Source organism: Coloeus monedula (assembly GCF_965178545.1).
Source record: "Coloeus monedula genome assembly, chromosome: 26".
Lineage (NCBI taxonomy): Eukaryota > Metazoa > Chordata > Aves > Passeriformes > Corvidae > Coloeus > Coloeus monedula.
The window spans coordinates 6,190,707-6,205,693 of record NC_138806.1 but is presented as its reverse complement, the minus strand read 5'-3'; the positions used below and the strand labels follow the sequence as shown (position 1 = coordinate 6,205,693).

Sequence of the window (14,987 nt, the reverse complement as noted above, 5' to 3'; positions counted from 1 at the left end):
CCCCGCCGCAGGGAGGGGACCCCGGTGCGGGCGTGGGGAGGGGACCGCAGGGGACACGCGGGGGTCCCCATGGCCGGGCTGCGGCGGCGGCGGCGGCGCTGAGGCCGAAGCGCGGCTGAGGAAGAGGAAGAGCGAGCGCTGCTCAGACCCAGAGGGCTCTGCGGGCAGCGGGGCGGGCAGAGCGCGGCGGCGGCGGCGGCGGCGGCTCCATCACCGGCGCGCAGAAAGGGGAAGAGGAGGAGGAGGAGGGAGGAAGGAAGGAAGGCAGGAAGGAAGAAGCGCCGCGGCGGAGGGGCCCGCGGGATGGCCATGGCCTGACCGGGCCGGGGCAGCGCTGCCCCCCGGCACAGCCCCCCGGCACAGCCCCCCGCCCATGGCGCTGTAGCGGGGCCGGGGGCAGCGGCGGCGGTGGCGGCGAGCGATGCGGGCGCCGGGACCATGCTGAGGACCGAGGCCGGCGGGGCCGGGGGGTCCCCCTCGGCCGGGGGCGCGGCGGGGGCCGGGGGGCTGCGCAGCGCGTCCCCGCACCGGAACGCCTACGAGGCCACCATCCAGGCCCTGGCGCCCACAAAGGAGGCCGATGGCGAGGACGGCAAGAAGAGCCGCGGGAAGAAGTATGGCTCCAACGTGCATCGGATCAAGAACATGTTCCTGCAGATGGGGACGGCGCCCGGCCCCGAGGGCGCCTGCGACCTGGCCAAGGCCAAGGAGAAGCCGGTGCGCCTGTCCCTGCCCCGCGCCGGCAGCCTCGGCGACGCCGTGGACCAGGGCAGCCTCCTCAAGCTGGGCACCAGCGTCTCAGAGCGCGTCAGCCGCTTCGACTCCAAGCCTGACAAACCCTTCTCCAAGCTGCAGGAGACCCGCAAGATCTTCGAGAGGAGCCCGCAGGAGAAGGCCACCACCACCAAGCTGCTGCTGCGCAAGGAGCGCGCCGGCTTCCAGGACCGCAAGCTGGACGTGGTGGTGAGGTTCAATGGCAGCACCGAGTCCCTGGACAAGCTGGACGCCGACGCCGTGTCACCCACCGTGAGCCAGCTCAGCGCCGTCTTCGAGAAGGCCGACCTGAGGAACAACCTGCACAAGGCGCAGGGCAGGGCAGCCGTGCCGCTCAACGCCAAGGTGGTGGCCAAGCGGCCGAGGGTCTTCGCGCCTGGCACCGAGGCCTCACGCCCGGGCGATGGCCACACCACCCCGGCCCGTGCCCGGCCACCGGACGAGGAGAAGGCGGTGGGGAAGAGCGGGCGGCCGGCGGAGAAGGAGGCGGCGGCCGCGCCGAGGGTGCAGGAGGTCTGCAAGATCAAGCCCGTGGAGGTGGAGGAGAGCGGAGAGGGCGAGGAGGACGAAGAGGAGGAGGAGGCGGCGGTGGCGGGTGAAGCAGTGCCTGCGCCCCAGCCGGCCAAAGGGGACGAGGGTCCGGCGGCCGCAGCCCCCCGGCTGGACGGGGGCTCGGGGGTGGCCGCGGGCGAGGAGGGCGTCAAGGGCGAGCGGGCGGAGGAGGGCGATGGCTCCGAGGAGGCCAAGAAGGAGGACTTCTCCGAGGCGGACCTGGTGGACATAAGTGCCTACAGCGGGCTCGGGGAGGACTCGGGGGGCAGCGGGCTGGAGGAGGAGGACGAGGCCGAAGGGCTGTACGAGCCTGAGTCGGGCTGTGTAGAGATCCCGGGGCTGTCCGAGGAAGAGGAGCCCGTCCCCAACCGCAAGATCCAGTTCAGCACGGCCCCCATCCAGGTGAGCCTGGCGGGGCATGGGGCGGCTGGGGAGGGAGGGAGGGCTCCTGGGTGAGGGGTACCAGGGTGAGGGGCAGCTCAGACTGGGGCATGTGACCCCACAAAATCACCCCTTTGGCGGGGACAGAAAAGGGGGCTGGGGCTCTGTGTCCCCATCCCCCTGGGACATGGACTCCTGCCTGTCCCTGTCCCTGTCCCTGTGCTGGGGGAAGCAGGGCCTGGGCCTGGTTGATGAGCTGGTTGATGAAGGGCCATGCCTGGGCATGCGGGGGTCCCCCCTAAATGAGGGACCCCCAGGGCCGGTGTGATGGGGACAGGTGGCACCGGGACCCTCTGGGGTGGGCCAGACACAGCACACGCTGCCAGCCCCCTGCGGTGCCCAGGCCGGGCCAAAACCGCTCGATATTTTGGGTGGGGATGCCCAAAATACCCCGGTGTGAGGTGCTGGGGGCCGGGGCTGGGCCACCCTCGGTCCTGGGCATCCCTCGGGCCCGGGGCTCCTCCCAGCCCGGGGGTCCCTGGGGACAAGGTGGCGATGGGGGCGATGTGCCCCCCCCCGTGTGCCCAACGCGGTGCCCAGGACGGTTTCGGGAAGTGGAGGCAGAGGAGGAAGGGGAGGAAGGGGAGGAAGGAAGGGGAAGTGCCTCGGCAGCGTGGCCGGGTGGGCGGCAGCACCCCCCGCTCCCGGCAGGGATCCTGCGGGGTTCGGGGTCTGCACCCGGGATGGGGGGGGGGGATAAAGGGGCCGTGCAGCTATTTTGGGGTGTTCCCTCCCGCTCGGATCCCCCCGACCGCAGGAGCAGCGGTTGCTTTGTGCCGGGGCCGGGTTATTTTTAGAGCCCGGCCTATATTCTGGCTCTGAGTCAGAGCGGGTGGGTGGCCCCACCTGGGACGGGGGACAGCCACCGCCGTGGCCCGGCCGGGGGACAGTGGTGGCCGTGTGCTGGGGGGCTGCGCGCCGGGGGGAGCCGTGGTCCCGTGGGATCCGGCCAGCCCGGCCCTGGGAAAGGTGCCCTGGCCGTGGAGGGGTTTTTAGGGTGCTCTGCTCACCCTATGGATGGGTTTTTGGGGTGCTCTGCTCACCCCAAAGCCTTTCAGCATGGGGGAGAGGGGCCACCAGAGGGGGTGGGTGGGGTGGGCACCCAGGTGTCCGAGCACCCCAGACCCCTGCCTGGGTGATGCTGAGCCCCCCAAACCCGCTGGGGGAGTGGGGACATTGGGGACCCCCGCCCAGCCCAGCACTGAGGACACAGCCCAGCCCCTTCCCCTGGAACCCACTCTGGGCCCCCCACACATCCCAAATCCCCCAGGACATGGGGAAAGGCTGGGGGGCACAGCAGGATGAGTAGGGAACCCCACAGCCCCCCAGGGACTTCTTGTGGACAGGGGGACATTGGTGTGTCCCCTGCCCTGCTCCTCCCTGTCACCCCTGGGTGCCACTCGGGTGGGTCCTGCCCGTCCATGGGTGTCACTGGGCTTTGTCCCCTGACACTCATCCCTAATACCCTTTGTGGCCAGGCTTTATCCCCGTGTGTTATCCCTAATCCACTCGCTCCGGCAGCACCGCGGGGCCGGGGCCCCTCCAGGGACATCTGCCAGGCCCAGCCAGCCCCTCCCTGGCAGCCCCCAGGGAGAGGGACATGGCACCAGCCTGGGGACAGCGGCCTGGTGGCACATCCCAGCTCGGCCAGGGAGGGTTTAGGGGTGCCCCACAACGGGGGTCAGCATCCCCAGGGATTTGAGGTGCCCCATCTTTCTCTTTATCCTTCCTTCCTTCCTTCCTTCCTTCCTTCCTTCCTTCCTTCCTTCCTTCCTTCCTTCCTTCCTTCCTTCCTTCCTTCCAGGCACTGTGCCCTCTCCCAGAACCATCCTCAACCCCTTTGTCCTCCCCCAGCTCCCCCTCTCTCCATGTTCCATGATTTGGGATGGGGATTCTCCGGTGTCTCGTGGGCTCAGTCCCAGCCCAGCATTCCCGGGGGGTTCCTGTGGGGTTTGCCCCTGGCTGAGCCCTCCCTCGTCCCCCAGGTGTTCAGCACTTACTCCAACGAGGATTACGACCGCCGCAATGAGGACGTGGATCCCATGGCGGCCTCGGCCGAGTACGAGCTGGAGAAGCGCGTGGAGAGGCTCGACCTCTTCCCCGTGGAGCTGGAGAAAGGTGGGTCCTGCCCCCAAACCACCCCCGGAGCCCTGCGGGGCATCACCCTGGAGGTGCCACCCCGCCAGGACACGGCTCTGCGTCCCCGCAGACTCCGAAGGGCTCGGGATCAGCATCATCGGGATGGGCGCAGGGGCCGACATGGGCCTGGAGAAGCTGGGAATCTTCGTCAAGACGGTGACGGAAGGGGGGGCAGCCCACCGGGACGGCAGGTACGGCCGGGAGCAGCCTCCAGTGTGGCTGGGGCTGGCCTGGGAGCTGCCAGGGGCTCCAGGTGTGCCCCGGAGCTGGTGAGGGGCCGTGACGGTGTCCTTGTCCCCAGGATCCAGGTGAACGACCTGATCGTGGAGGTGGATGGCACCAGCCTGGTGGGAGTCACGCAGAGCTTCGCCGCCTCCGTGCTCAGGAACACCAAGGGCCGCGTCCGGTACGAGCCGGGGCTTGGGCGGAATTTGGGGAGCCCCGAGACACTCCCAGTCCGTGCTGAGCCCCCTGGGGATCCCTGCCCCACAGCCTGTCCCCAGAGCCCCCCATCTCGCCCCAAAGTGCCACCCTGGTGGTCCCCAAAGTGCCCCCAACTCATCCCCAGCCCCCACAGCACCCCCTAAACCCACCACTGCCGGGAGCACTGCAGGCACGTCCCCTGGCTGTGCCTCCTGGGTGCCCCCCGTGCCCCCTGACCCGCGGTTGCCCCCCAGGTTCCTGATCGGGCGGGAGAAGCCGGGCGAGCAGAGCGAGGTGGCGCAGCTGATCCAGCAGACGCTGGAGCAGGAGCGGTGGCAGCGGGAGATGATGGAGCAGCGCTACACCCAGTACACCGAGGACGACGAGGAGGTGAGGGGACAGCGCCAGCCGGGAGGGGACACGGGGCTGGGGCAGCACCCGCAGGTGCCAACCCCGCCCCGTGCCCGCCGCAGACCGGGGAATACGCCACGGACGAGGAGGAGGAGATGAGCCCCATGTTCCCCAGCGGGGAGATGGCCATCGAGGTGTTTGAGCTGGCCGAGAACGAGGACACGCTCTCCCCCGTGGAGATGGACCCCGAGAAGCTGGTGCACAAGTTCAAGGAGGTGAGGAGGGGCTGGGGGAGGGCAGGGGGTGCCCGCCCGGGGGGCTGTGCCCACCCCGTGCCCACCCTGTGCCCACCCCGTGCCCACCCTGGCTCTCCCACAGCTCCAGATCAAACACGCCGTGACCGAGGCTGAGATCCAGCAGCTCAAGAGGAAGGTGAGGGGGGGTCCCGGCCGCCTGGGGGTGGGGGGGATACCCTGACAGCTGCCCTGGCACCCCGAATGTCCTTCTCCAGCTGCCCTGCATGGGCCATTCCACGCCCTCCTGCCTGTCACCTGGCTGTGCCATGCTGTGCCATGCCATATCCCATCCCTGTTCCCTGTCTGTGCCACACCCCGTGGTGACACCCCTGTCCCCAGCTGCAGTGCCTGGAGCAGGAGAAGGCGCGCTGGAGGGCCGAGAAGGCCCAGCTGGAGCAGAGCGTGGAGGAGAACAAGGAGCGCATGGAGAAGCTCGAGGGCTACTGGATGGAGGCGCAGAACCTGTGCCAGGCCGTGGACGAGCACCTCAAGGAGACCCAGGCCCAGTACCAGACCCTGGAGCGCAAGTACAGCAAGGCCAAGCGGCTCATCAAGGAGTACCAGCAGAAGTGAGGGCAGCTCCCGGTGTCCCCTCAGGAAGGGACCTGTCCCCAGGGTGTCCCATCCCCCGGGCAGCCCCTGTCCCTGTCCCCATGGTGTGGAACCCTTTGAGGGGCTCTGACCCCTCTGTCCCTGGGCACGGACCATCCTTTGGGCAGGGACACATCCCTGCAGTGCCAAATCCAGCCTGGGCACCCTCTGGCCTTGGCCCTGGACCTTCCCTGGGCGTGGGTTCATCCCTGGGGAGCCGGCTCCGTCCTGGGAAGGGACCTTCCCCTGGACTCAGACCCATCCCTGGGGCACCAAATCCTTCTGGGCACCCTCTGCCCATCGGCAGGGACCTTCCCCTGGGCAGGGACCATCACGTCCCCCTTGACCTGGATCCATCAAGGCCAGGTCAGACGGGGCCTGGAGCACCCTGGGACAGGGAAGGAGCTTTAAGCTCCTTCCAACCCAAACCATTCCCTGGTTCTGTGATCCGCGGGGCACCAGCTCCTTCCTGGGCACGGCCCATTCTCTGGGAGAGCCCCGCCGAGCGGGCTCCTGCCCTGACACCCAGCCCCGGGGTCCCCGGGATGTCCCCTGGCTGCGGGGACGTGCAGCCACCCCTGCGGGTCCCCACAGGGAGATCGAGTTCCTGAAGAAGGAGACGGCGCAGCGGCGGGTGCTGGAGGAGTCGGAGCTGGCGCACAAGGAGGAGATGGAGAAGCTGCAGGAGAAGGTGGGCACGGGGCGCCGGGACGCGGGATGTCCCTGAGCCCCCCGCCCGGCCCGGCCCGGCCCGGCCCGGCCCCGCCGCTCCCACCGCGCCAGCGATGGACCCCGGGGATCTGCTCGGCCGCCGGACCCCGGAGCTGTGCGGGGCACTGGCTCCCTCCGGACTGAGCCGCGGATCCCACGCCGGATCGTGGGAGATCTGCTCCCACCGGACCCTGCTCCCGCCGCCGGATAGCCCGGGATCTGCTCGGGATCTGCTCGGGCACCCCAAGCCTCCTCCCGGCCCTGGATCCCGCTCTGGATTGCAGTGGATCCGCCCGGGGTCCTGCTGTGGGGCCTGACATCCCCTAACGGAGCGAGAAAATCTCCCGGGGCAGCGGATCCCGGCCGCGCGCGGGGGATCCGCGGGGATCCCGGTGACCGGCGCCAGGCGGGGTCCGGCGCGCTCCCGTCGGGATCCCATGCTGGTCATGCTGGATCCCCCAACTGGCCCCAGGATTCCGCGCCAGCCCCAGCGTGGGGCCGGGGCCGTGCGGGGGCGCAGCGGGTCCCCCGGGGTCACCGGATCCCAAAGGATCCCGCCCAGAGGGTCACAGGGGAGGGGCCGGCCCTGCCCGGCCGGGGGGCACCAGGGCACAGCGGGGAGGTCCCCAACACCCAGCAGAGCCCCCCCATACAGCCACCTCCATCACCCCCAAAATGTCCCCTGGCATCCCACAGAGACTCACCCAGCACCTGCCTGCAGCCCCCTCCCCATCCCAGCCCATCCCTGTGCCCCCCTGTGTGCCCCCCAGTCACTCCTGTGTCCCAGTCACCCCTGTGTCCCCTGTGTGCCCCCCCAGTCACCCCTATGTCCCAGTCACCCCTGTGTCCCCCCTGTGCCCCGCAGTCACCCCTGTGCCCCCCGTGTGCCCCCCCAGTCACCCCTGTGTCCCCTGTGTGCCCCCCACTGACCCCTGTGTGCCCCCTGTGCCCCCCCCCAGTCACCCCTGTGTCCCCTGTGTGCCCCCCACTGACCCCTGTGTGCCCCCTGTGCCCCCCCCAGTCACCCCTGTGTCCCCTGTGTGCCCCCCACTGACCCCTGTGTGCCCCCTGTGCCCCCCCCAGTCACCCCTGTGTCCCCTGTGTGCCCCCCACTGACCCCTGTGTGCCCCCTGTGCCCCCCCAGTCACCCCTGTGTGCCCCCCACGTGTCCCTCAGTCCCCCCTGTCCCCCACCCCCGTCTCTGTGCCCCGTCCCTGTGTTCCCAGCGCCCCGTGTCCCGTCTGTCCCCCCTGTGCCACCCCCCGGTCTCCCCCATGTCCTGCCCCCCTTGTCCCATCTGTCCCCCCCGTCCTGTCCCCCCATCTCCGTGTCCCCATCGCTGTGTCCTCACCCCGTGTCCCCTGGTCCATCTCACGTTCCCACCCGTGTCCCCGTGTCCCCCCCCGCCCCGGTGTGTCCCCCCCGGCCCCCCCCGCTGAGACCTGTCCCCTTTGCTGTTTTTCAGATCTCCGAACTGGAGGCCAAGCTGCAGACTTTGAAAAATTCCAACCCGACCTAAACCACCCTCAAACCGCAGCGATTCCGGGCTGGGGGGGCCCCTCTTCCCCCACCCCCCCCCCGGCCCTGCCCCCTCCCCTTCCCCAGCCCTCCCCCAGCGGGGAGGGGGCGAGACCCCGCCAAGGCCTCCTGGTGCCCCCCACTCCCCCCATGGGGGCACAGACAGCGGGGGGGGCTCGCGGAGGGGGGGTCCGGGGGGGACACCCCGCGTTCGTGTCTGTGTCCAGTGTGAGTCTCGTGGTGACGTGATGGACCCGCGGGGGGGGCGCGGCCCCCCCCAGGCCTCCCCCTCCCCCCGACGTGACCCCCCCGGCCCCGGACACAGCTGGCACCTGGTTGGACGCTGGGGGGGACACACAGGACAATGTCCCCCCCACCCCAAATGTGAGCCATACTGGGGAGCGGAGGGGGGGACACTGGGAGCCCCCCCAGACCCAGCTCCTCTTGGGACTCACTGGAGCGCGGCCGGGGGGGCCCGGTGGCCTTTGCCCCCCCACAGACTCGCCCCCAGCCCCACATCGTGGTGATCCTCCCGCGACCATCGCCATGGGGGGGGGGACCCCGACTGTCCCCTCCTCCCCCTCAGTGCCACCGTCGCCGGGCAGGGGGGCCCCTGAGCCTTTGCCAACCCCCGCAGCGGGACGGGGGGGCACCAGCCCCACTGCCCCCCCCCGGGAATGGGGGGCTGCCCGGCACCCCTCTGTGGGGACACCCCGGTGCCCCCCCGCCTCCCACTGCCCCCCCTGAGCCCGGGGCTTTCGCCTTCCCTGGGCGGGGGGGGACACGCGGGGTCCCCTCTGGGGTGGGGGCGATGCTCCCACCCCCCCACCTGTAAATACCCCCCCCTCCCAAAATCACAGCATTTCTCTGGGGCTGGGACACCCCCCCCCCCACCTCCGGCCACCCCCAGCCGGCCCGGGGGGGTCCCGCCCTCTCGGCCCGGGGGGAACCCCTTTATTTTTCATTTCTATTTTGCCCCCCCCGCCCCCGAGTCTCCGACAGTAACTGGATGTGGGGGCAACTGGGAGCCAGAGCTGGTTATACTGGGAAGGGGAGGCGGGGGGGGCGCGCGGGGCGGGGGGCGGGGGCGCGGGGCTGGGGGGTCCGACTGGATTGGAGCCACTCGGGGAGGGGGGAGGGGGATATTTAAGGGGGGGTCCGGGGAGCGCGGGCCCCGGGGGGGGCCGGGGTTATTTAATCTCACACGTGTACCTGTGGGTGTATATACTATATATAATGTACCTATGTATGCACCGCGCCCGCTCTGCAGCGCCCGCCGCGCCCCCGCCCCACGAACGCGGCCCGCCCGCCCCATAAACGCGGCCTCGGCCTCCCCCCCCCCGCCTCCTTCTGCCGGCGGATGGGCCGGGGGGCACTGGGGGGCACTGGGAAGGGTCGGGGGGGGGGGGAATAGGGAGGACTGGGAATCATTTGGGGTCACGGCGAGAGGTGTGGGGGGCACTGGGGAGGATTGGCCAGGATGGAGAGGACTGGGGGAGCACGGGGGGCACTGGGGAGGATGGGGGGAATAGGGAGGGCTGGGAGCGATTTGGGGTGGTGGGGAGAAGTGGGCAGGATGGGGGACACTGGGTGGGCTGGGAGGGTTGGGAAGGGCTGGAGGGCACTGGCGGAAATGGGCAGGGCTGGGGGGGCACTGGGAGGAGCCGCTGGGCTGGTGGGCACTGGGCAGGGTGGGGACGCGGTGAGGGGCGGGTGTCCCCGGTGTGCCGGTGCCCGGCGTGCCCGTGTCCCGCCGGTCGCTGTCCCTTCAGCACCCCCCGCGTGTCCCTCCGTGCCCGGTGTCCCCGTACCCTCGGTGCCCCCCGGCGCTGTCCGTTCAGCACCCCCGCGTGTGTTCGCTGTCCCTCGGTGTCCCCGTGTCCCCCCCGCCCCGTGTCCGTTCAGCACCGGGCTCGCTCCGGGCGGGGCAGACCCCGCCCCCGCCGCCCCCGCCGTTTCCGGGTTCCTGTGCCCCCCCCGCGGCCCCCGGCCCGGCGGGGCGGCCCGGCCCGGCTCGGCAGCGCCCTCCGCTCCCACCGGCCCGGCCCGACCCCGGCCCGGCCCGGCTCGGCGGGAGGCGACCGGGGGCGATCAGGATGCCCGAGGAGCGCGGGTGAGTGGGGGGGGGGGCGGGCAGGGCGTCACCCCCAGACAGCGGCCGCGGTACAGCCCCGCTACAGCCCCAATCCCGCTACAGCCCCGGCCCGGTACAGCCCCGCTACAGCCCCGCTACAGCCCCAATCCCGCTACAGCCCCGGCCCGGTACAGCCCCGCTACAGCCCCGCTACAACCCCAATCCCGGTACAGCCGCGCTACAGCCCCAATCCCGGTACAGCCCCGCTACAGCCCCGCTACAACCCCAATCCCGGTACAGCCCCGCTACAGCCCCAATCCCGGTACAGCCCCGCTACAGCCCCAATCCCGGTACAGCCGCGCTACAGCCCCAATCCCGGTACAGCCCCGGCCCGCTACAGCCCCGCTACAGCCCCGCTACAGCCCCGGCCCCGCTACAGCCCCGGTACAGCCCCAATCCCGGTACAGCCCCGGCCCCGCTACAGCCGCGCTACAGCCCCAATCCCGGTACAGCCCCGGCCCGGTACAGCCCTGCTACAGCCCCGCTACAGCCCCGGCCCCGCTACAGCCCCAATCCCGCTACAGCCCCGGCCCCGCTACAGCCCCGGTACAACCCGGCTACAACCCCAATCCCGGTACAGCTCCGGTACAACCTCGGTAGAGCATCCCCGGTAGTGCCCCTCCCCCGGGACAGCCCCATCCCCTCGGTTCGATATTCCCGGTACAGACTCATTCCCGATCAGCGTTCCCGGTACAGCCCCACCCCGGGTACACCATTCCCGCTCCAGCACCCCCGCCGGTACCGGCCCCTCCCGGCGCTGCCCCCGCCCTCCCCCCCAGGACTCCCCGACCACCGGGGGACGGGGGGGGGTTTAACCCCTTCCCGGCTGCTCTGCAAAGAGAGTCCCCAGCCCCCGCCACCGCGGGACACCGGGAGGCACAGAGGGGCTGCTCCCTCCTCCCTGAGTGTCCCCTCTGTCCCCAGCCCTGTCCCACCATGTCGGTCTCCAAGCTGCAGGACACGGACGAGGTTTTTGGTGAGTTCCTGGGGGGGCCCTGGGGCACAGAACCCCCCGTGGGGTGCAGAGGGTGCAGAGCCACCCGTGGGTCCCCACCCACCCTCAGTGTCCTCCTGTGTTGAGGGGGGGACTCCGAGCTGGGCTTGGGGACAATGTGTGCTTGGGGACATAGGGACGCGCATGGGAAGGGGGACGTGGGGACACGCACGGGGGTGTGGAGGTGACAAGGACATGGGGACACGTCCAGGGCACACAGGAATGGGGACACAGGCACAGGGGTGTGCGTGGGGTGACTGGGACCTGGGGACACAGTGGGGGACATGGCCCAGAGCCACCCCTCGGGCAGGGTTGGGGTACAGGGGTCAGAGCAGGGTGGGGATACTGGGGGGATCCCAGTGGGACCTGGGCAAAGTGTGTCCCTCCTGGGTGACAGGGACACTCCGTCCTCAGGGTCACCCCACTCTTCTGTCCCCATGCCAGGGCATCTCTTTGAACACTTCTCTCTGTCCCCCTGTCCCCTGTCCCGCCCCACTGGGGCGCCCCATCCATGTCCCCAATGCTCCCCTCTCCCTGTCCCCCCTCCTGTCTCCCTGGGATCCCCCACCTGCCCTTTGACTCTCCTGCCCTGTCCCTGTCCCTGCTGTCCCTCTGTCCCTGCTCTGTCCCCTCTCCACCGGGCTGGCCTTCCCTGACCGTCTGTCCACTGCCTGTGATGCTTCCCTGTGCCCTTCTCCCTGCTCATCCCTCCATCCATCCATCCATCCATCCATCCATCCATCCATCCATCCATCCTTCCATCCATCCATCCACCCATCCATCCATCCATCCATCCATCCATCCATCCATCCATCCATCCATGCATCCATCCTTCCATCCATCTCTCCCTTGTATCTCCTTGTTCCCACCTCTCCATTTGTCCATCTCTCTCTTCTTCCCTGTCCCTCCATCCATCCCCCCATCCATCCCCATCTCCCTCCTTGTCCATCCCTCTGTTCATCTCCACGTCCCTGCTCTCTCCCCGTCCATCCCATCCCATCCCATCCCATCCCATCCCATCCCGGTGTCCGTCTGTCCGTCTCTCTCTGCCCCGGTGTCTCTTTCACTCCCAGATTTTACCGCTGTGGTTCCAGAGACGCCGCGCTTGGACAGCAGCCTGCACAAGGCCCGCGCCCGGCTCCTGGCCCGCGGCCGCCGCCAGCGGCCCTCGCGCTCCCGCCTGCGCGACAGCGCCAGCTCCACCGAGGGGGACGAGGGGCCCGAGGCCGCGGTGAGACGAGGGGGACACCGGGGACACCGGGGATGGCACTGCGGGATGCCAAGGCTGGGGGGGTCACAGGGATTGGGGACCCCAGGGATGGGGTTGGGGGATGCCATGTTTGGGGACAGGGATGGGGGTCCATGGGACAGCCCCGGGGGGCTGCAGGGGTCTGACCCGCCCTGCCCATGTCCCCCCAGGGCATTGAGGGCGAGGGCAGCCCCCCGGCCCCCTCGCCCTTCTCCCGCACCGACGGCTTCTCCTTCGAGCCAGGGGTGGCACGGCCGGGCCTGGGGGACCCCCCGGCCCCCACGCCCCCCCTCAGCCGCTACCGGCCCCTCACCAACACCCCGTCCCAGGAGGGGCTGTCGGGCCCCCCTGCGCCCCAGTCCTGCCCCAGCTCCGACAGCTCCCCCGGCTTCGCTCACCGTGAGCCCCGGCCCCGGCAGCACAGCGAAGGTGAGACCCCCCGAGCCCCCCGGGGACACCTGTGGGGGACAGTGGGTGACAGCCCGGTCCCACCCCCGCAGATGACAGCCGGGACATGAGCCCCCCCGAGCCCGCCAGCCCGACCGTGGGGCTCGATAAGAAAACGCGGAGGAAGTTCCTGGATTTGGGGTGAGAGCCTGCCCTGGGCGGGGGAGGAGGGATGGGAGGGGATGGAGGGGGGGATGGATGAAGGGATGGAGAAGTGCAACGGAAAGATGGGAAAATAGATGGAGAGACAGGGGGAAGGTAGAGGCACGGATGGATGGATGGATGGACAGACGGATGGATGGAAGAGGTCCTGGTGCCCCAGTCTTCAGGTCACCACCCCTGTCCCCAGGGTCACCCTGCGCCGAGCGTCCTCCGTGAAGAGCCGCAAGGAGAAGAGCAGCAACCGCCTGTCCATGGGAAGCAGGTGAGGGACCCCCCAGCCCCCGGGACAGGGGGACAGCCCGGGGACAGCCCGGGGACAGCCGCCATGCCCTGACACTGCCCTGTCCCCAGGGAGGCGGCGGAGGGGCCCGGCCGCCCCTCGGGGTCGCCGTTCCTGCCCTTCTCCTGGTTCTCGGACAGCGCCAGGGGCTGCGGCTCCCCCGGCTCCGCGTCCCCCGCGGGCTCCCCCCGGCACGAGGGGCTCAGCCCCGCCAAATCCCAGGTGAGCGCCGGGGACGGGGCCTGGGGGCCCTGTAGGGAGTTCAGGGGCTCTGAGAGAGGAGGTGACAGCAGCTCTGGGGACAGGGGACAAAGCCCCATAGGTTCAGGTAACAACAGGGAGTGGACTCGAAGCCCCCCCGGAGGGTCCGGGTGGCTCTGTGGGGGTGTCAAAGCCCTGGGGGGCCGGGGTGGCTTTAGGGGGATCAGCGTTCCGAGGGGTCTGGCAGCCCAGCTGCAATGGGGTGCTGTGGGGTGGCTCTGGGGGGCTGCTGTGGGTCCAACCCCTCCCGCTGCCCCAGGACTCGACGCTGAGCGAGGATTCGCCGCCGTCCAGTGCCAGCCCCCGCCTGCCCGGCTCCCCCAAGTGCTCGTACCCCTACCACACCCTGTCCCAGTCCTCGGACGAGGTGAGGGGGGCGCGGGGGGCGCGGGTGTCCCCACCCCAGGAGCCCCGGGGACCTCCGGCTGACCCCTGTGTCCAGCTGCTGGAGGAGCCGCCGGGCGCGGCCGCGGGCTGGACGTGTGGCCAGGTGGGCCAGTGGCTGCAGAGCCTGGGCCTGGAGCGCTACGTGCGGGACTTCTCGGCTCACGGCGTGGACGGGCCCCGCCTGCTGCACCTCGACGGGGCCAAGCTCAAGGTGCGGGGCCGGGGGGGCTCCAGGGGCCCCAAAAGATGGAGTGCGAGAGGATCTGGGTGCTCCAGTGGGGGATTCCATGGGGCAGGAAGGTCTGGCAGGGCTCGGGGTACCCCAGAGGGGTGTTCCATGGGGCAGGAAGGTCTGGCAGGGCTCGGGGTACCCCAGAGGGGTGTTCCATGGGTATCCAAACCCCCTTGTCCGAGCCGGCGGCTCCATGGGGCAGGAGGCTCCGGGGATCCCAAGGACGGGCGGGCGGTTCTGGGAACCCCAGGGAGCTGCTGCTGTGGGGGGGGGGGGGGGGGGGTCCCTGGGGGGCTGCCCGCGAGGCCGGGCAGGGCAAGGGGGGTCCGGGGCGGTCCGGGGGGTTCCGGGGAGGGTCCGGCCGTGGCCCAGCCCGCGGTGCCGCAGGCGCTGGGCGTGGGCAGCTCCCAGGACCGCGCGGTGCTGAAGCGGCGGCTGAAGGAGCTGAGCCTGGCGGCCGAGCGGGAGCGCAAGGCCCGCGAGAAGGCGGAGAAGCAGCGCGAGAAGCAGAAGAAGAAGGACCAGGAGCAGCGGAGGAGCTGAACGGGGGGGACCCCGCACCCCCATCCCTACCCACAGCCCCCCGAACACCCCCGGGGACACCCCGGGACACGCCCGCCCCCGGTGTCCGGGACAGCCCGGGGGACACGGGGCGCGGCCGAGGGACAGCGGGGCCGGGCGGGGCCGCGCCTGGAGCAGCCCCTGCGCATCCCCCCCCCAGCTCCAGCCGCCCCCTCCCCGCCCGCCCCGGGCCTCTTTTCCGGATGCAAAGGGCACTGGGACACCCCCACGCCGCCCTGTCACCCCCGCCCGCCACCGCCCCCCGAGGGGGTCCCAGCAGCCCCACCCCCACCCCGGCATCCCCTGGCACGGGGGGGACCGACCCCCCCCCCCACACACACACACGGGCACCCCCAAACCTGGGGGCGGGGAGTGAGCCCCGCCCCCCCCCCCAGCCCCCCCAGCCCCGAACGCGGCCCCCAGAGGCCACCCCAGGAAATAAAAGGGTATCAAGGGCCAGTGCAAAGAGGAGTGACCAGTGTGG

At 70.7% G+C, this 14,987-nt stretch overlaps 2 protein-coding genes across 6 annotated transcripts; both read left to right on the top strand.

Moving 5' to 3' along the window:
• Positions 1-25: 25 nt before the first annotated feature.
• PPP1R9B (protein phosphatase 1 regulatory subunit 9B) lies at positions 26-8,846 on the top strand. Its single transcript, XM_082297213.1, has 10 exons — positions 26-1,728; positions 3,753-3,885; positions 3,977-4,097; positions 4,208-4,312; positions 4,584-4,719; positions 4,803-4,955; positions 5,059-5,112; positions 5,316-5,545; positions 6,162-6,258; positions 7,744-8,846. The coding sequence occupies exons 1-10, from the start codon at positions 439-441 to the stop codon at positions 7,795-7,797; spliced, it is 2,373 nt and encodes a 790-aa protein (XP_082153339.1). The 5' UTR covers positions 26-438; the 3' UTR covers positions 7,798-8,846.
• A 1,926-nt stretch (positions 8,847-10,772) lies between these two features.
• On the top strand, positions 10,773-14,932 carry SAMD14 (sterile alpha motif domain containing 14). Of its 5 annotated transcripts, none has more exons than XM_082297218.1 (9): positions 10,773-10,906; positions 11,998-12,155; positions 12,503-12,602; positions 12,674-12,761; positions 12,970-13,044; positions 13,134-13,284; positions 13,583-13,690; positions 13,766-13,921; positions 14,330-14,932. In XM_082297218.1, exons 1-9 carry the CDS (start codon positions 10,867-10,869, stop codon positions 14,483-14,485), a joined length of 1,032 nt encoding a protein of 343 aa, XP_082153344.1. In that variant the 5' UTR covers positions 10,773-10,866; the 3' UTR covers positions 14,486-14,932. The 5 variants fall into 5 exon arrangements, with proteins under 5 accessions (XP_082153344.1, XP_082153342.1, XP_082153343.1 ...); XM_082297216.1 differs by having other exon boundaries at positions 12,344-12,602; XM_082297217.1 differs by having other exon boundaries at positions 10,779-10,906; positions 12,019-12,155; positions 12,344-12,602.
• Positions 14,933-14,987: the final 55 nt, after the last annotated feature.

Bases quoted from the DNA above. Each gene is read 5' to 3' on its own strand.
- SAMD14 (XM_082297214.1), top strand. From the start codon at position 11,745: ATGCATCCATCCTTCCATCCATCTCTCCCTTGTATCTCCTTGTTCCCA. The intron at 12,762-12,969 runs GTGAGAGCCTGC...CCCTGTCCCCAG, and splicing joins AGGAAGTTCCTGGATTTGGG to GGTCACCCTGCGCCGAGCGT. The intron at 13,045-13,133 runs GTGAGGGACCCC...CCCTGTCCCCAG, and splicing joins CGCCTGTCCATGGGAAGCAG to GGAGGCGGCGGAGGGGCCCG.
- PPP1R9B (XM_082297213.1), top strand. From the start codon at position 439: ATGCTGAGGACCGAGGCCGGCGGGGCCGGGGGGTCCCCCTCGGCCGGG. The intron at 3,886-3,976 runs GTGGGTCCTGCC...GCGTCCCCGCAG, and splicing joins CCCCGTGGAGCTGGAGAAAG to ACTCCGAAGGGCTCGGGATC. The intron at 5,546-6,161 runs GTGAGGGCAGCT...GGGTCCCCACAG, and splicing joins ATCAAGGAGTACCAGCAGAA to GGAGATCGAGTTCCTGAAGA.